The sequence below is a fragment of the Saccostrea cucullata genome, unplaced genomic scaffold (genome assembly GCF_032062105.1).
Source record: "Saccostrea cucullata isolate Sc308-1 unplaced genomic scaffold, CSIRO_AGI_Scuc_v1 ctg4622, whole genome shotgun sequence".
NCBI lineage: Eukaryota > Metazoa > Mollusca > Bivalvia > Ostreida > Ostreidae > Saccostrea > Saccostrea cuccullata.
The window spans coordinates 1-18728 of record NW_026935475.1 but is presented as its reverse complement, the minus strand read 5'-3'; the positions used below and the strand labels follow the sequence as shown (position 1 = coordinate 18728).

At 34.9% G+C, this 18728-nt stretch overlaps 2 protein-coding genes across 2 annotated transcripts; both read right to left on the bottom strand.

Annotated features, from left to right (window-relative positions):
* Positions 1-1127: 1127 nt before the first annotated feature.
* LOC134242973 (uncharacterized) lies at positions 1128-4153 on the bottom strand. Its single transcript, XM_062725186.1, has 5 exons — positions 3995-4153; positions 3216-3764; positions 2605-3129; positions 1909-2476; positions 1128-1783 (listed from the first exon to the last, which is right to left on the bottom strand). Exons 1-5 carry the CDS (start codon positions 4151-4153, stop codon positions 1128-1130), a joined length of 2457 nt encoding a protein of 818 aa, XP_062581170.1.
* A 10082-nt stretch (positions 4154-14235) lies between these two features.
* On the bottom strand, positions 14236-17750 carry LOC134242978 (E3 ubiquitin-protein ligase HECTD1-like). The gene is made up of 6 exons (XM_062725190.1): positions 17581-17750; positions 17405-17490; positions 17114-17184; positions 16149-16264; positions 14436-14757; positions 14236-14323 (listed from the first exon to the last, which is right to left on the bottom strand). The coding sequence occupies exons 1-6, from the start codon at positions 17609-17611 to the stop codon at positions 14236-14238; spliced, it is 714 nt and encodes a 237-aa protein (XP_062581174.1). The 5' UTR covers positions 17612-17750.
* Between the last annotated feature and the right edge of the window lie 978 nt (positions 17751-18728).

Here is an 18728-nt window from a genome sequence, read left to right as displayed (position 1 = left end):
ACTATCCATAAAATTTGATCACAGTGTAATGTTTCCAGATTTATTTTGGAACTGACACACCGCCTCGTGAAGAGGGTAAAAAACTACAAACAATTAAAAAAAAAAAGAATCGTCAACATTTGACATACATCAGGTCCAGTTCAAAGAATATTTCTACCTACGTAGCTATTAATAGCTACCTAGGTATTTAAAGCTACCCAAAGTAGCTATTTTTACCTACTTTCTGCTGTACTTGCATTTTGTGGCCAAATGCAGGAACGGCGCAACATGGTGAGCACAAAATTTCTTGATACAGTCACACTGATGATGGATATGACAAAAATTTGCCCAAAAAATGAAAACTTCGTATAATATCAATTTTGCATAGAAACTAATGCAAAATTGCCGATTCCGGAAGTAATCATTCTCTTGCCAAAATTTTGTCGTATTCATCATAAGTGTGACCGTATCAAAAAATGTGGTATTCACCATGTTGCACCGTTTAGTCTTATGGCCGCAAAATGCAGAAAATAAAAGTAGGTAAAAATAGCTACTTTGGGTAGCTTTAAATACCTAGGTAGCTATTAATAGCTACGAAGGTAGAAATAGTCTTTGGACGGGACCTGTACATATCATCTAGATTTACCAAAAAACATAATAATTGACATTGACAATAATTTCTCGTACATGACTATAGACAAACAGACTGACGTTTTGCTAGAAATTATCCAGACATGTGAATTTAATTTGAACAGTATCATTGGTATAAAACAAAACAAATATGCTCTAAACATTATTTTTCTTGAAAATTTATGCATTTAAATAATTACTTACTCCTGTGAGGCTAGGAAAAGATCAAGCACATGTTAAAACTGCTACATTGACTTGGGCGGAAACATAAACAAAACACATAGTAATCAAACCCGTACCGGGAAAATTTCCCGATCGGGAACTTCACACACCCCCTCTGATTTTGTCAAAAATCACTATAGCAACAAAAATTTACCCTGGACATTCATTATGTTCATGTATATGAAAATAACATAACTAACTGTTACGTAAAATGTTCATACATTGTACGGGTACATTTGTAAAATAGTACATCAGTGACCAATGTGTATCTCACGAAGAGGACAAAAGTAGAATGTTCACTCATCAACTTCCAACAAAAGAATAAGATCTGTTATTGGTCTTAAACACAAAACTTGTTTTCCGTCCTTTACAATAGCTTTTTCTACTTTTCTAACAAGTCCATCTCCACTTTCGAATGTTCGGCGCACGACTCCCATAGGCCATTCATTGCAAGGGGACTCATCTTTGAGAAGGATCACATCTCCAGACTTGATATTCCTCAATTCTGTCCTCTTTTCACGTTTATGCAAGTGGTGCAAATATTCCGACTTCCACCGTCGCCAAAATTCTTCTGCCAAGACTTGAACATTTTTCCAAGCTGACTTAAGAGCATCCTTTGTTCCAAGGGGTGGAAATGGCCCGACATCTGGGTAAGTCTTCATGGTAAGTAGCATCGACGGCATAAGTAGGTTTGATGAGTCCAGATCACATGTCACATCTATCAGTGGTCTGTTGTTAACAATGGCACATATTTCTGTCATGAGTGTTGTGAGTTCTTCATTTGTCAAGTCTCTACCTTGTCGTTGCAATAACATGGAATTCAGTATACGCTTGACTGTCCCAATAAGTCGTTCCCACACCCCTCCCATGTGTGGGGCATGAGGAGGATTAAACTTCCAAGTAGTGCGACAGTTCGAGAGAAAGTCTTGCACTGGTCCCTTCTCGATAAATTCTGCGTTAATAGACAAATATTCTGACGCTCCCACAAATTAAAATTAGTACCACGATCAGATCGGAATTGGGTCACGGGTCCACGTAATGCAACAAAACGTCTGAGAGCATTGATAAAAGACGAACTTGTGAGTTGTTCTATGATCTCAATGTGGATGGCTCTGGTCACTAGACAGGTGAATAATAGGCCCCATCGTTTCTGATTAGCACTTCCTCCTTTTGTACGACGGAATGCCACCATCCACGGACCAAATGTATCAACGCCGACATATGAAAAGGGTGGACTTGGTTTGCAGCGATCCTCTGGAAGATCTGCCATCTTTTGTTGACTGAATTTACCCCACAGCTTACGACACATCACGCACTTGCTGATGAAAGATGAAACTTTCCTCTTCAAACCAACAATCCAATATCCTGCAGCACGCACAGCACCCTCTGTGAAATGGAGTCCCTGGTGAAATACTTCTGAATGAAAGTGACCAATAAGCAGGTGACTGACATGATGGTTTTTCGGTAAAATTATTGGGTTGCGCTGTTGCCCACTCAGTTCTGCATCATTCACCTTGTTCAGTCTCCCACTAACTCTAAGAACACCTTCACTGTCCAACACAGGAGAGAGAGAGATAGGATGGTACTGTTGTGTGGAATTCTGCCTGACTCTTTCATGTACCTCATTTCTTCCATATAACTGTCTCTTTGAACACATGCAATTATTGCAAGTTCACTGTCCCTTAACAACTGAGGATGATCAAATCGAGTACAGGAATTCTCACTCCTTCGTTTGCAGCAAGTCCAATACTTGATACGAGCAACTGGCCTAACCAGTCTGTTCCAAGATGAAAATCTTGAGAAGTGGTCTGAAAAGCGGTTTGATGTTTTAGGGCAATCTTCTGTGTCCTCTTCTTGCTTGCAGCTAGTGACTTCTGGTCGAACTTCAATGTCATGTTCTGGATTAACAAGTTCAAACTCTGACTTGGTTGTTATTTCAGGTGTCTCCACTTGACCACGAAGCCATGCTGAATCTTCAAGCTGTGACGCATCAATGCTACTAGTAGCTACATCTGCAGGATTACATTCTGTTCTAACGTGATGCCATTGAGATGGTTGGCTAAATAGACGAATTCTGCCAACACGATTAGCAACATAAATGTAAAATCTCCTTGTTTCATTGGAAATATATCCAAGCACAACTTGACTATCTGTAAAGAAGTGAAAGTTGTTCTGAGGAATCTTCAGTTGATCTCGCACATTTTCTGCGATCTCGGTGGCAAGTACAGCTGCACACAACTCTAGGCGAGGAATTGTGTGCCCTTGTGTTGGTGCAAGTTTTGCTTTACCTATTAGAAACTGATTGTAGATTTTTTCTCATCACACAACTTGAGGTACGCAACTGCTGCCACTGCTTTCTTTGACGCGTCCGCAAATACCAAAACCTCTCTATGGGTGGCATCCTCAAACGAGATATCACCGTACATTCTAGGCATGTGAAGAGTCTCAAGATAGCTTAAAGAGTTCATCAATGAGATCCATTTGTTGCACAGTGGTTCTGGTAATGCGTCGTCCCAATCAGTTTTACTGGTCACAGACATCATTTCACGAAGTAAGAGTTTTCCTTCAATAATGAAAGGTTGTAAAAAGCCAATAGGGTCGAAGACACTGTTGATTACAGATAACAGTCCACGTCGAATGTAAGACCTTTCAACAGAGCTGACTTTGAATGTAAAGGTGTCTGTATCTGTATTCCAAAGTAGTCCTAGACATCTCTGGGTGGGAAGAGTAGCTGTTCCTAAATCAAGATCCTTTAAATCTTTTGCTAAGTCACCTTGGTCTAGCCCATTAAGCACCTCTCTGCTGTTTGACGCAAACCTGTGGAGTCTTATTCTGCCGTTGTCATGTAAGGCTTGCTTTGTGCGAAGGACAAGGTCAACGGTGTGTTCAACAGTTTTACAGGATACCAATCCGTCATCTACGAGAAGCTCTCTCTGATAAGGGTCTGTACATCTTGGTCAGCAGTTTCTACAACGTTGCGGAATCCGTAATTGGCCACTGCTGGCGATGCAGTATTGCCAAATACATGTCTAGTCATTTGATAATCAACAAGGGGTTGATTGAAGTCATTGTTTTGATGCCATATAAAACGCAAATTACATCGTTGTTCTTCTGGTACTTTGAAATTATAAAACATATGTTGTACGTCCATGGTAATGGCTACCTTTTCCATACAGAATCGAAGAAGGATACCAACCAGACTGTTCAGCAAGTCAGGTCCTTGAAGAAGCACTGAATTCAATGACACATCTTGATATTTTGCCGACGAATCAAACACCACACGAATGCTCTCCGGCTTCTTCGGATGGAATACAGCGAACATTGATAAGAACCATCGCTCAACATTAACAGGTGGTTCAGGAGCCAATTCTGCATGCTCATTCTGTAGAAGCTTCTCTACAAATTCGATGACTTGTTTTTTCTTTCCTGTGTTAGAACGCAAGTTGGCATCAAACGACTTGGCTCTATGCAGGGCCATTGAACGGTTGTCTGGTAGAGATTGTCTACCCTCCCGAAAGGGTAATGGCGCTTCCCAAAATCCGTCGTTAGATCTATGAAAACTTGACTCCATGACGTGGAGAAACTTCTTGTCTTCTATTGAGAGGCCTGGTTTCTCATCACACGGTAGACGTGTAAAAATGTCACATTCTTTCAGCAAGATCTCACTTTCACATGGAATCAAATGTGTAGCTCTTCCACTTGACAATATGGAGGTCTTCAAAACACTGACAGTCTCAGGTTGATGGGTCTTACCAAGGCAAACATTCCCAAATTTCACCCAGCCGAGGGGAAGTTTCTGTTCCTATTCTTTGATCCAATACATGGTGTGCTGTTATTAGATCACGACCATTTCAATATTGACACTCTCCTCAATCTCAGGAATACATTTCTCAATATCCCGCAAGTGTTAATAACCTCGCGCAACAGCTTTAGATGGAATCTCGTTCCTGTTGTCAGGTATCTCATCGCAGTCAATGAGGCTAGGTAATGTGAGAGTACATGATCCATCTAGTGAGCGCACTACATATCCCGATGCTTTCCGTCCAGACGTAACAGATCTCCCAGTAAATGTTGATAGCACATATTCTGTCTCTGGGCCATGTATGTTGAAAGCATCAATAAACGATGGTGATGCCAAGGATCTGTTGCTTTGGTCATCAATCAGGCAGTAAACTTTTCGTTCTCGATATGGCTCTCCCTCTGGAAACACCGACACTAACACAGTTTTTGAACAAGATTTACGAAGGTTGTCCCGTAAAATCGTGGACAAGTTGTCTAGTGTAAAAAATAAACATCACTGCGTTCTGAAATTTTCACTATTATTTAGTACATATTTTAGTAATATACACAGTAAATTTCAGGTAAATATATGCATAAATAAACAAATTATGTGATTTTATGTCATGTATTGTATCACCTTACGGCGCATGGAATATATCGTCAAAGTGTCTAAAGTGTCTAAAACAGCATCACGTTTTATCTTTGCTGAAAATAAAATTTGATGAGTAAGACTCCAAGTTAGGAATTTCAAATTAGGAATTTCATTGATACACATTCTTTAGTCTCCATATACAGTCAAAGAACCAAATGGTACCCTCATGCGATCTTCTGAAGATTTATCAGTAAGTTACGGACAATCATTCAACTAATAAAAAAAAATCTCGTATCGGCGGTCTACTGTGACAGCGTCTTTTGCTATTACATAAGGAGTTTGTCCGTATGTTTCGTACTCCCCAGGGACTCGATCAAAAAAGACTTCGCTAAGAAAACTCCCATTTGTATACTTAAGATATGGTGATATTTTTATAATCTTTTTTTCCTCTATGGTCATTTCAAGTCTCTAAAGGTGTCATTACAACATCGAATTAAAATGGAACTGCTCTTCGGTGCGCCGTAACGTCATAAAACGTCGCCATTTTTCGTGTGTTGTGTTTACCACTTTCCCATTTCGAATGCTCGAGAAACTTTCAAAAATTGACCAAATGCCTTAAAATTTTTATAAAGCCTACAAAATTGATTGTGGAATTGAATTAGGATAATTTTAATCCAAATCTTATGTATTTAAAACTTTTATTTTGAATTCAGACTTGTGTATTTTTTAATAAAACCTTGTTTTTTTATCTGTGCGCCGTAGGACAATACCCCGTGCACATTCAAGCATAATAAAATCTTTATTTTTGCCCATATTTTATCAAAAAAATTATCATGCATTTAAATATGATAAATAAACATTCACAGAAAATTTCAGCTTGAGAAAAACGCTTTGTCCACGATTTTACGGGACAACCCTCGTAGAAGTGTTTCTGGGTACATTACATATTTCTGAGCAACAAGCATTCACATCGGACTGCTCCCCGTCCTGGACTTTCCTAGGTGCAGAGTCTGGATGAAGAATAGTTACATGTTCCGTCGAATTACATCTTTCACACTTGACCGACTCGCGACAGTTCTTTTTTAAATGGCGTTTCTGGTCACAACATTTCAGACAATATCCTTTCTTGAAAAGGAAATCCATTCTCTCTTTGTAAGGCTTCTTACAGAGTTTGTGACAATCTAGAAGAGCATGGTTGGAATTTCCTCCATGAATGGGACACCGTACATAGGAAATGTCACTGTCAGCTTCATATTCATGACGACCTGGTGCTACAGTTGTTTTGCGAACAAATACGTCCGACTTTTGTGCTGACTTTCTTTGTAGTGGATGCTGTGTGGTTGTATTCTGAGGTAAGTTCTCCAATATCAAACCAGGGTCGTTTCTAAGCCTAGCAAGGTCTCGCAAGAAATTCACCAACACTTGGAAAGGCACATAAGACACTCCATTGTTGACCTTGTATTTGTCACACGTTGTCATCCATTTCTCTCGAAAACGCTTTGGCAATTTTCGAACAAAGTCATTTATTCCAGATGTGGAGTCAAAATATGCGAAGGCTGATCCATAGGCTTCATCACCTTTCAGGGATTCAACCTCAGCAGCAAGGTCGTACAGATCAAAGTAACGTTTCCTATCATTCTCCATTAATGGTATAAAATTAATGATGCGCTGCTTCATAGCATGTTCAACTGCTTCAGGGCTACCGTACTCCATGTCCAGTCTTTCCCATATTTGTGTGAGAGCCCTCCCTGGATTGCGAGCATTTGTAGTTCTTTTTTTTTCGCACTGCAGTTTACACCCTTGTCCGAGGTTGTTCAATAACAGATCTAGTTGCTCCAATGGGCTAGAATTGATGTCTTTCATAACATTTAGAAAACAGTGTTTCCAGGTTATATACCGTCCAGGTTCACCACTGAATTTCCAAAGTTTTTGTGGAATCATTTGGTTTTTTACTACTGCCTTTGCAAGATCGAATGCAGTGTCCTGCTTTGTGTTAGTCTGTTGCAAAACCTGAGGGACAACGGATTTCAACGAGTTCTGTATAGGTTCGGACACTTTAATACCATGCGCGTCTACAATTGCAGGGGAAGGTATACACTTCAAGATTATCACAAATCATGTGCATATTTTTTGAAACTATTTATTCCTTTCACAATCTTAATAAAATAGATTTTAACGAATAACAATTTAACAAATAACAATTTTTTAAAGAAGAATGTACTAGAAGAAAAGGCAGACATGTTGCCAAAAAGAAACCCAATTAATCATCTTATGCACAAAATGAATATGTGATGGTTAATCAAAACTGTAACAGCAATGACCTTGGTGTTTTCCTTCTTAAACCTTCACATGTTTTTTTAATACTTTATCCTGTATGCAGACTACTTATCACTTTAAACAGAAACTGAGATCTAAAGGGGGTAAAAATGTTTCGGTGCTACTTAATGTGTGAATTCTAGATGAAAAATAATTACCAATACATCGTTTTATTTGATTGTACTAATTAGGATAGTGGTATCTAAATGCCGTTGTCCTCCCGCATGTAATTACAGACACATTTTCATCTATCTCCTGATATTTTGAAAACTCTAAATAGAAATATAATATATTAGAGTTAATCGTAATTGTGTGTACGTGATAAATTCATTATATTTATGAGTTAAATATATGGAGATCACGAAGAGTACTTAAGCTCAAAAGTCCATTAAACAATACAAAATAGGAAATACGGACCTCCAAAATAGAGGTGGGATGAGGTGCCATGGAGAAGTGAGCATCCCCTGTTGACCGGTTACACCCGGTGAAAATGAGAAAAAAAGGTGTGCAACAATTCAGAATGTAGACAGACAAGAAGTATGCATGGAAGATTGCTATGATATATAAACTGTCATGATTATATAAAGTGGTTTGAGTATACACAATCACACACGCATATATTCCTGTCAATGCTACCCTTAATTGATGTTCGACTTTTTTTAGCATAACATTCGACAATATAATAAGCAGTGGTCTATAATAATAGCATGTTTAATTTAACCATAAGTTAAGAATGATAGTATGCTATACCATCCACTATGGTACAGAAAGTATCCTTCATTTGTTTGAAGCCGTCCTCTCCGACATTTGATGGTGTGTCCAGTATAAATATATTGCATGGTCCTCTTCCCTGCTGATATCTTTTTTCTATGTCTAAAAATATCACATTGAATCTTGAAAACAAAATTTTAAACGTTTCAAAAGACACTAAAAATTTATATATATAAAAAAATAATAAATAAAATAATAAATAATAAACAAATAAATAATAAATAGTGATTGCAGCAGCATACCGATTTGATGTTGATATTTTTGTAAAATCAAATTCAAATAACCGATCCCAATGGCAAAAGTACCCGAATGCGGAGGAATGCGATCATAAAAAAAGATTTCATGCGTTTAAATTACTTCTCAAATCATTTTAATTTCATCAAAACCTTACATCGCCCGTGCAATTGCTTTGCATCTAATTCTGGAGCAGCAGATCATCTATTATCGGAAGATTCTAAAATATACAACGTGGATTCGGAGGAAAATGATGAGAACAATAAAATTATGGTAATGCCTGATAATAGTACATGTTCAGAAAAGGATGTGATCAATATGTCTTCAAAAAACCTAACAAACGCGCAGTTAAGCTTGCTTAAAAAAGGACTAAAATTTGTACCTACCAAGAAGAATATTGATTTCACACAGTTATTAACAGACCTGCAAACATGGGAACGTAGAATGCGACTGCGGGAATTCTTTTTTAATGAGGAAGATGAAGAATCTTCAGATACGGATGAACATTATGAAAAAAAGAAATCCAATTCAAAGTGGACACCAGATCCAAAAATTATCATTAGACCAGCAGACAAAGGATCAGGAGTCGTTGTTATGGATACAGATAAATACGTTGATCAAGTGGAAAACGAAATGATGAATAGCTCACCCTACAGTGAAGTCAAAGAAGACAGATCTCAACTAATAGCCAATAAAATAAAAAAGTTAGTGAATAACATGCATAAAAGAGGATCTATCTCGACAGAGCTACGACACTATCTTTTACCAACAGATATTTCTTCCGGTAAACTACAGGCCAATCCAAAAGTACACAAGAAAAATCACCCGCTGAGAACTATAGTAAATGGCCGTCAACATCCCACAGAAAAGCTAGCAGAATATGTTGAATTACAGCTCGAGGATGCAAACAAATCACTTAAATGTTACATACAGGATACTACGGATTTCTTGAGGAAACTCTCAACATTGAAACAACCGTTACCAAATTCTTCTATATTATTTTGCATGGATGTTAAATCACTGTATCCTAGTATACCAAGGAAGGAAGCAAGGGAAGTTATCAAAAGGATCCTAGAAGAACAACAGAAAAAAGAAGTAGATACTGACAGTATTCTAGAAATGATGGATGCTGTCCTGGATAACAATAATTTTAGTTCCAACAATAAACATTATATCCAAACCGAAGGTACCGCTATAGGATCCAAACTGGGACGAAACTATGCCTGTGTTTACATGGGGGAATGGGAAAATATTCTTTTGGCGAATTGCAAACAACAACCTCTGTTTTATCTAAAATACATTGACAACATTTTTTTGGGATCTGGACGGGGACAGAAGAAGAATTACATGATTTCCATATGACTGCAAATAATATTCACCCCAACATTCAACTTGACCTGCGTTTTTCAAAAACAAAAACAGATTTCCTTGATGTTTATATTTGTCTGGATAACGGATTTCTTACAACAGATCTTTACAGCAAACCAACTGACAAACATATGTACCTTAACAAAATCTCCAGCCATCCCGAATCTACAAAAAGGTCAATTCCGTACGACCTTGGTCTTAGAGCACGTCGTATTTGTTCCACAGAGGAAAACTATCAAAACCAACGTGATAAAGTGAAAAGGATCTTGCGAAAACGAGGATATTCTAACAACGAAGTAGAAAAACAACTTACAAAAGTCGACAAACTCAATCGCTCAGATCTACTTAATTATAGAAAAAATAAAACGCGATGTGATCGTATTCCCCTTGTGTTGACCTATTCAATAGGATTACCAAATATTCATAACATTTTGAAGAAAAGGCAAAAAATTCTTGAAAATTCCGATCGCCTGAAACTCGCGTTCAAAAAGACCCCAATCGTTGCCTATAAAAGAGACAAAAATTTGAAAGACATTTTAGTGTATAAAAAACACAACAACTGTTTATCAAATATGCTTAAAAGATTTGTATATATTGCGATCTGATTACATATATATACATTCATGTCATTATTTTTTATGAGAATGATGTTGTTTATCAAGCCGGATAATTTTTTAATCAAAATTTTAAGAGGGCCGACGATAGTTTTATTGTGTGAAAACTACAATAGCGAAACTTTTTATTTTTATACCATATATAACTTACACTAACTTCAATGTACATGCAGAGTTTGGGGGAAATCTACCGTCCAGGTATTTTTGAGGGACTGTCGCAAAATACAGGTACATTTACTGTAGAATTATATAAGAAAATGCCAATTTTTAGCACTTTAAAGCAAATTATACAAATACTACAATAGACATTTTGTTCAAACTATAATATTTGATGAGTAATACTATATTATACAATATATGTAAAAAACACAAAATTCTACCGTCTTGTTACCAGAGGGGGCATCTCAAAATGCAAAAAATAAGCAAATTTTACTATTTTTATAGAGTATTACAAAATATGACGTACACAACGGATTCATATGAAAACATATTAAAAATATTGGAAATAAACTCAAATTTCTGTGTTTTAAATTTCAAGAGCGTATGTTAATTACTTTTTCTTTAATAATATTTTTATTACCCCTTTCTTTAAGAGCTACACATTATCATAACGTCAAAAACACACTGCAACGACGTCAACCTACCTATCAATTGCAAAATTGGTTAAAAAATCAGTTATATCAAATTGTAATTACATTTTTATACCTATAATTTCTTAATTTTGTTTAATTTTAATAATTAAGCGAAAAAACTTGCATTAAAACAGTAAATACGCTTCATTATACTAAGATGAACGAAATATTGCGCAATGGAAACTATAGTCGGCCCCCTTAAAATATGAAATATAAATTTTTAATGAATTTTTAATGTAAAAAAGAACCAAATAAATGCAAGATTACATGTACTAATAGTATTAATATTTAGTACAAAGTCTTTGTACATATGTTACTTATCTATGTTTTAACGGCATTTATATGGCAAGCCCTTTTGCTACTAAGTCTTTATTCGGAAAATAAAATCTATCTTAAAATTACAGAGATATCTCTTGAAAAATAGAGATATTTCCCAAGTTAAAGAGATATTTTTCATTTTTAAGAAATATCTCTTTGAGAAAGAGATATCTCTTGAAGTTAGAGAGATATCTTATATTTAGAGAGATATCGCTTTTTATTAGAGAGATATCTCTTCCACTTGAAAAGATATCTCTTTCTTCATAAGAGATATCTCTTTCGTGAAAAGAGATATCTCTAAACGTCAAAGAAATATCTCTTTCACATAGAGAGATATCTCTTTTACTTTTTGAGATATCTTTCCAAAGTAAACAGATATCTCATAAAGTTAAAGAGATATCTCTCTTAGTTTACCTTAAGAGATATCTCTTAAAGTGAAAGAGATATCTTTCAAAAGTGTCCAAAAGAGATATCTCTCAAGCAAAAAGAGATATCCTTTATTGCAAAGTGATATCTCTCTTCATTATTTTTATTTCAATATCATTTAAAATGACTTCCCCCTTTACCGGAATTAAGCTTTTTATTCACGGAAGTACATTAAAATAATTTTGAATACGACCTATTCATGATATTTTACATTATAGCTTATAATATCTCAGTTTTGTGTAGATTTCAAATTAGAAATAGTTGCTTATATTTTATAAGTTGAGAAAATTCAGTCAATTACATTTGAGATTATATATATGTGTTTACTTTCATCTTCCTGAATTTTTATCAACAAAGTTGCCACTATTATTTGTTGTTTCAAGAAAGGGATTTATAGCATTTTTGCATACACAGTACATATATTATTCTGGGTAAATGCTTGCTCAGTCTTTTTTCTTATAACATCGAAACTATTTCAGAGACTTTACTTCCTGTTTTGGTTTCGTTTTAAAGTGGAGAATTCATCATTCTATTTTAAAGATCACTTGAAAAGGGAAATTTCTTTAAAATTTCTTTAAAAGAGATATCTCTGAAGCTTAGAAGATTTCTCTTTTTGGAAATCCAAAGAGATATCTCTCTAACTAAGAAAGATATCTCTTTTAATCTTATTTAAGAGATATCTATCTAACTTTAAAAGATATATTTCTCGCTTAAAGAGATATCTCTCTAGCTTATAAAGATATCTCTCTAAGTGAAAGAGATATCTCTCTTACAAAAAGAGATATCTCTTTTGTTTAAAGAGATATCTCTTTAAGCAAAAGAGATATCTCTTAAAGTTGGAGAGATATCTATATAAGATAAAGAGATATCTCTTTATGCTAGAGAGATATCTCTCTTATTGAAAGCATTTTTTTTTATTTCACTAATAAATAGTAAAAGGGCTTGCCATACATTTATTATAAGTACAGTAAAACTCGGTTACAGCGAAGTCCTTGGGACCTGTGAATTTAATTCGCTATATCCGTAATTCGTTATATCCGTATAACGAATTCGTATAACCATTATAGCGAATTCGCACTATGCATGTTTTCTTTCAAGTATTACTACCAACTACATGTATGTTAGTGAAGCAAATATAGCTAAACATATCTTCGATAACTAAGGTTTTCTTATGAATTGAGTTTTGTATACAAATGCGAAAAGGAAATAAAGTAAGTTCAATTTATCATTTTTTTAATAATCTTTGAAAGTTAGTTATAAAAGATGTAAATTTCATTATATTTAACCTCAACGGGACTCAAAATCAGTTCGCTTTATCCGTAAATTCGTTATATCAGAGTTCGTTATAACCGTAAAAATTTTACAAAGATTTGTTAAGAATTTTGCCGGGGACTCAGAAAAACTTCGGTATATCCGTGAATTCGCTTTATCCGTGTTCGTACTAAACGAGTTTTACTGCAATCCCAAACTGCTAAAATTTATCATTATCTTCTTTTGTTACTTTCTTTTGTTACTTTCTTTTCTTTTAATATTTACATGTTGCTGCTATCAATTTTGAATATCTTCATCTTATACATATATCTCTTCAAGTCCAAAATTGATATACATTCCAGGGTTGTCCAAAAAGTTCGTGGACAATAACGTTTTTGCTAAAATAAATGGTTCTATATAAATCTTTTGTACTCGTACATCAAAATATTTCTTATGAAAAACCAAGTCAGAAAGATTTCATTTTTATTGATGTAACTATATTTTTGTAAAAACCGGGGTCTTTAAATGTCACAGATAAATCTTGTTTTATCTTATAATGTACTTCTTGAAATAAAATATTTGCAACTAGGCTGAACTAGAATTAATTAAATGTTGTGAGACCAATATCCTCATCCAACATCGGTTACTGATATTTATAGTTCAAATATTCGAACAGAAAGATGTATTCCGACCTCTGAGCTTTATTCAACAGGTGCTTAGACTGGACCCCCTTCCCATTCCCGCCATGTTTCGTACCCCAAAGATTCTCTGACTTTTTAAAATAGAATATTTTTCTATGACATATTCACAAAGTATTACAACTAAAAAATCTTAAATCAAAGCTAGAACCTTTTATAAAAATTCATACTCTCTGATACTAAAACAGAGTATGATTTTTAAAAAAAAATTATATGCTTAGTTTTAGCTTAAATTTAGGGTTTTTATACCAGTATTTTATATTTATATTTTACCTAGATCAAAATAAAATGGAAAAAGAGAAATAATTGATGAATCTAAGTGGTCAGAATTGTTCAAACTCTTCATTAAGATAGATAAAAGTAGAAGTCAAAGAAATAAATCAAGCCAAATAAGTAATTTTATTTTATAAATCAAATTTTACAAATTTAACTTTAGACTCCTCCCTTGTTGTCAAATTTATATGCATATTTTTGGCCATAACTACCCTGTATCTGAAACAAAATGATAAAACGAATGGCTATTTATTTATGATAATATTTTTTTATGAAATCTTTATTCCATATGCATAATTATGTATATGCACATATTCGAAAAGTAACTTACGTTTGGTCTTTTATTGTAACTACAACAGTGGAACCAGGGTTTCGTTTGTAACTTCTGTTGATTTTATCGTTCATTTTTTTGGGATATGGAATCCATTTTCCATTACCATCTTTCCAAAACCACTGATCGACGGCATTATTTATCAAAGAGTTTGTTTCGCAGTCAACCTCTATGTCAGAAAGTTCATCATCCATTCTATCATTCTTAAAATATTTTCCCCTGGAAACTTTCAAGATAGGAGGACTCTCCACAGGTTTTTCGCATGTCCTCTCAGTCTTAAAATTATGGTCATTAGCAGATGAACAGGAGCCGGTGCTTGGTGCTTTAAAGAGAAAATACGATCTGTGAATTTTACATTTCCAACTTTCTAAAAATTGAAATCTTTTCTTCTTCTTTTTAAAGACTATTAGAGATTTGCCAGATACAAAAACCTCTCCATTCACAATTTAATATACTAACACATCAAAACTTGTAATTATAGAATTTACAAGATTGTATTTATAAATTTTACAATTGTATTTAAATTTTTACGAACAGATTGGCTAGCCATTGAAAACAAAAATCGACACAGCTTTTATTATGAGAAGTATACGGTGGCTGGTATAGGACATGGTATGGGAATTTTTTTTTTATTAATTCGTGGCCACGAAATAAAATTCTTGGGAACGAAATAAAATTCGTGGCCACGAAATAAAATTCGTGGGAACAAAATAAAATTCGTGGTCACGAAATAAAAATTCGTGGGAACGAAATAAAATTCGTGGCCACGAAATAAAATTCGTGGGAATGAAATAAAAATTCGTGGCCAAGAAATAAAAATTCGTGGGAACGAAATAAAAGATAAAAATTCTAGTGCATGTATTGACAGATCGGGTTCGTGACGCCAATGTGCATAGACGCGCAGACAAAAAGCTGACAATATATTATGTTATTTACAATAGCTAAGCTTATGTCCAGTGCATTTTTCAATGTATTTCACACATTTATTGTTAGATGTTTCAAATAAATACGTGTAATTGTAATGCTTTTTTAAGTCAATAACTCAAAGTTTATTTATTTTACAATCAGTGGCGGAGTAGGCCCCTATTATCGGGAACGTGACATCTTAAAAATGAAAGCAATATTCAGATATTGTCATGATTGTTTTCACATAAAACTCAACTGTGTAATACAAATGAAAGTGTGTGCTCTTCAATAAAGGTACATGTAATTGTTATGGAAAAATGCGATGAACTAGTCAGATCAGTATTGATACTATTTATTCATTCACCAGCTCTTCATGCAATTAACCGGCAAAAATCAATTTTCAATAATTAATGATGATTCAGGCATATTATTCAATACCCAAACAAAAATCCATTTGGCTCAGTCCAATTGAATGATAAAAATAAGTCCGTTCATCTTGAATGAAGCTAAAAATGACATTATATAACACAATTTTATTTCGTGGCCAAGAATTTTTATTTCGTGGCAACGAATTTTATTTCGTTCCCACAAATTTTCTTTCGTGGCCACGAATTTTTATTTTGTGGCCACGAATTTTGTTTCGTGACCACGAATTTTTATTTCGTTCCCACGAATTTTATTTCGTGGCCACGAATTTTATTTCGTTCCCAAGAATTTTTATTTCGTTCCCACGAATTTTATTTCGTGGCCACGAATTCATAAAAAAAATTCTCATACCATGTCCTATACCAGCCACCGTAGAAGTACCTGTTAAGAAAGCATTTTCATTAACGTTCATGGATGAATCCTTCACAGGGCAAATAGCTGCGGCTTTTCTCTTTCGGTCTCGAAGATACCTGGCAGACTCCGGCGAGAACGGGTCGCTGTTGTTGATAGGGAGATAAATGGTAGAGATTTTTAATTAATGGTAGTAATTTTAATTAATGGTAGAGATTTTTAATTAAATTAGTCTACAATGAATACAAACACGAATTGTCTTGAACAACTATATTTAACATTGCATAAACTGTAAAGCCCATTTGCATAACAAAAGCAACAACAACAACAACAACAACAACAACAAAAATTAAGTCATATAATACTCCAGTTGTCTAGCAACCATTTTACCTCCACAATTTCATTCTTAATATTTATGTACTAGTGCTCTACGTATGACCGATTCCTAAAACGAAGCAAGCTATCGACAACCAAGTTGATGAAACAAGGTATCAATAGATTATGGTCGATGCATGTACAATGACCTTGTCAGCAAAAACAACAAATGTGCAAGTCACATGCTGACTGACGTTTTTCATACTAATTGTTCTGCCATTTCATTATCTATGGATTTCCTCCTTTTTTTTCTGATCATGACAAATTAAAGAACACACAACGGGTGTGACCAATCTGCGGGGGACGCTCAATCCCCATGACACCTGATCCTTTTGCACTCTGATGTTTTTGAATGTCCATGTTTGCTCCCGATTTCTATTGTTAAAACGAACCTTTGAGCTTGAATACTGTTCCTTCGTTATCTCTGTACTTGTATTCAATGGGGACGATAATCAAGACTGATTGACTGATTGTATACTGTTTAACGTCCCTCTCCAGAATATTTCACTGATATGGAGACGTCACCATTGCCGGTGAAGGGCTGCAAATCTAGGCCTATGCTCGGCACTTACGGCCTTTGAGCAGGGAGGGATCTTTATCGTGCCACACCTGCTGCTAACCAGATCAATAGATCAAATTTTCCTTCAAAACTGAACCTGTATTCACTCATCTGACCATTTTCCCAACGCACCTGGTTGAAGAACAAACGAACAAGGTTAGTTTAAAAAAAGTATTTCTTTCAGTGCTTTATGAAACGATTGAACAGCAGGCATGGTTGCCTTGAATATTCTTTCTATATTATTAAAATTTATGAGAGGTTCATAAACAGAAAATCAAATCGAATTATTGAATTTTTTTTATTATAACGGGTTAATGAAAATTAAATGGCTATATAGCTATTATAAACGCACGTTAACAACGCCATTGCCTTTAACTCTGTAAACGGATCCAATACTTCCAGCTCCGCCATCTTGGTCTCCCCATTCCCAATCTGGACCTAGATAGATACATTTCTATGAATTCTCGACTCTTTAAAATTGTTATTTCTTTTTTCTAGGTGTCAGAGCCTTTTCTGTATTACAAATACCTCTAGTGACTAAGCATCCTGTGGCAATCATTTCATTTTCCAAAATCCTAGGTTCCTCACAAACAGCGACGTCATATTTATCCTTCTCAGTACTTGTAGTACCATATCTGTAGCCGAAGTTTAAACCTGTATCCCATTCTACATTTAACCACCCAGCTGTTTAATACAAGGTACAAAACTAGGTCACTCATCTAGATACTTTCAGTAAATTTTCAATCAGAAAAAATCCAATCTGTATTCTTATTCATATCTCCTATGAAGGATCACTTCATTATAAATAGGAATCTGACCTATAGGACTGGGCTTGGTTTTATTCTCTACAAAAAGCTTGTCGATTTCCGTTCTGAATAATGACATTAGGCTGAATACATATAACAATTTGTTTTTCCTAAATCTTTATTTCAGTGAGTAGAAATAGGGGAACCCCCCCTTTTTTGTTGATTTTCTGAGATTGTTATCTCCAAATATAATAGGCCTAATTGATATTTGTCTTTACTTCTCATTGTGCATAAAGGTAATGTCCTCTGTTTCTGAAAATCTATTCTTTATGTCTAGGCTATTAATCCGTAGAGATAATGAAAACTTTTCATTAATGTGTGCAAATTATAAAGGCCTAAATGAAATCCAAGGGAGTGCATTTACTGAAATGTATTGTCAAAATCAATGTGATTAAATTCAAAGGAATATATACAATTGAAATTCATCGCAGCTCAACGCTGCCAAGAATACCCGTATTGAGTAACATACAGTGAGTTATTCTTGTCCTCGGAGAAAGTGTGCTATATGCTGAGGTTCGTTCCACCTGACTGACAACTGTACATTGGATTGTTACGATTTGATATCTCTTTAGTGTTTCTTATATCAAGAATGGGCATGCATAAGGGATAGAAAATTGAAGGAAAAATATACACAAGTCTATAAAAAAATTAAAATAGTCTTTGAAAAGGCGAAATTTAAAACTTTATTTAAGTGTTGTACAAGGTGGATTCGAACCCCTGACTTTAAAGAGAGTATCGAAGGTGTAAAAGTCAGCGCACATATCAACTGAGCCAGTCTGACTATAAGAATGAATAGCATAAATTTAAAGCAGATTATGAAAATCTGGTTTCCTTATTTTTTGTAGGTTTTTTGTGAATTTTAAGGGCAGG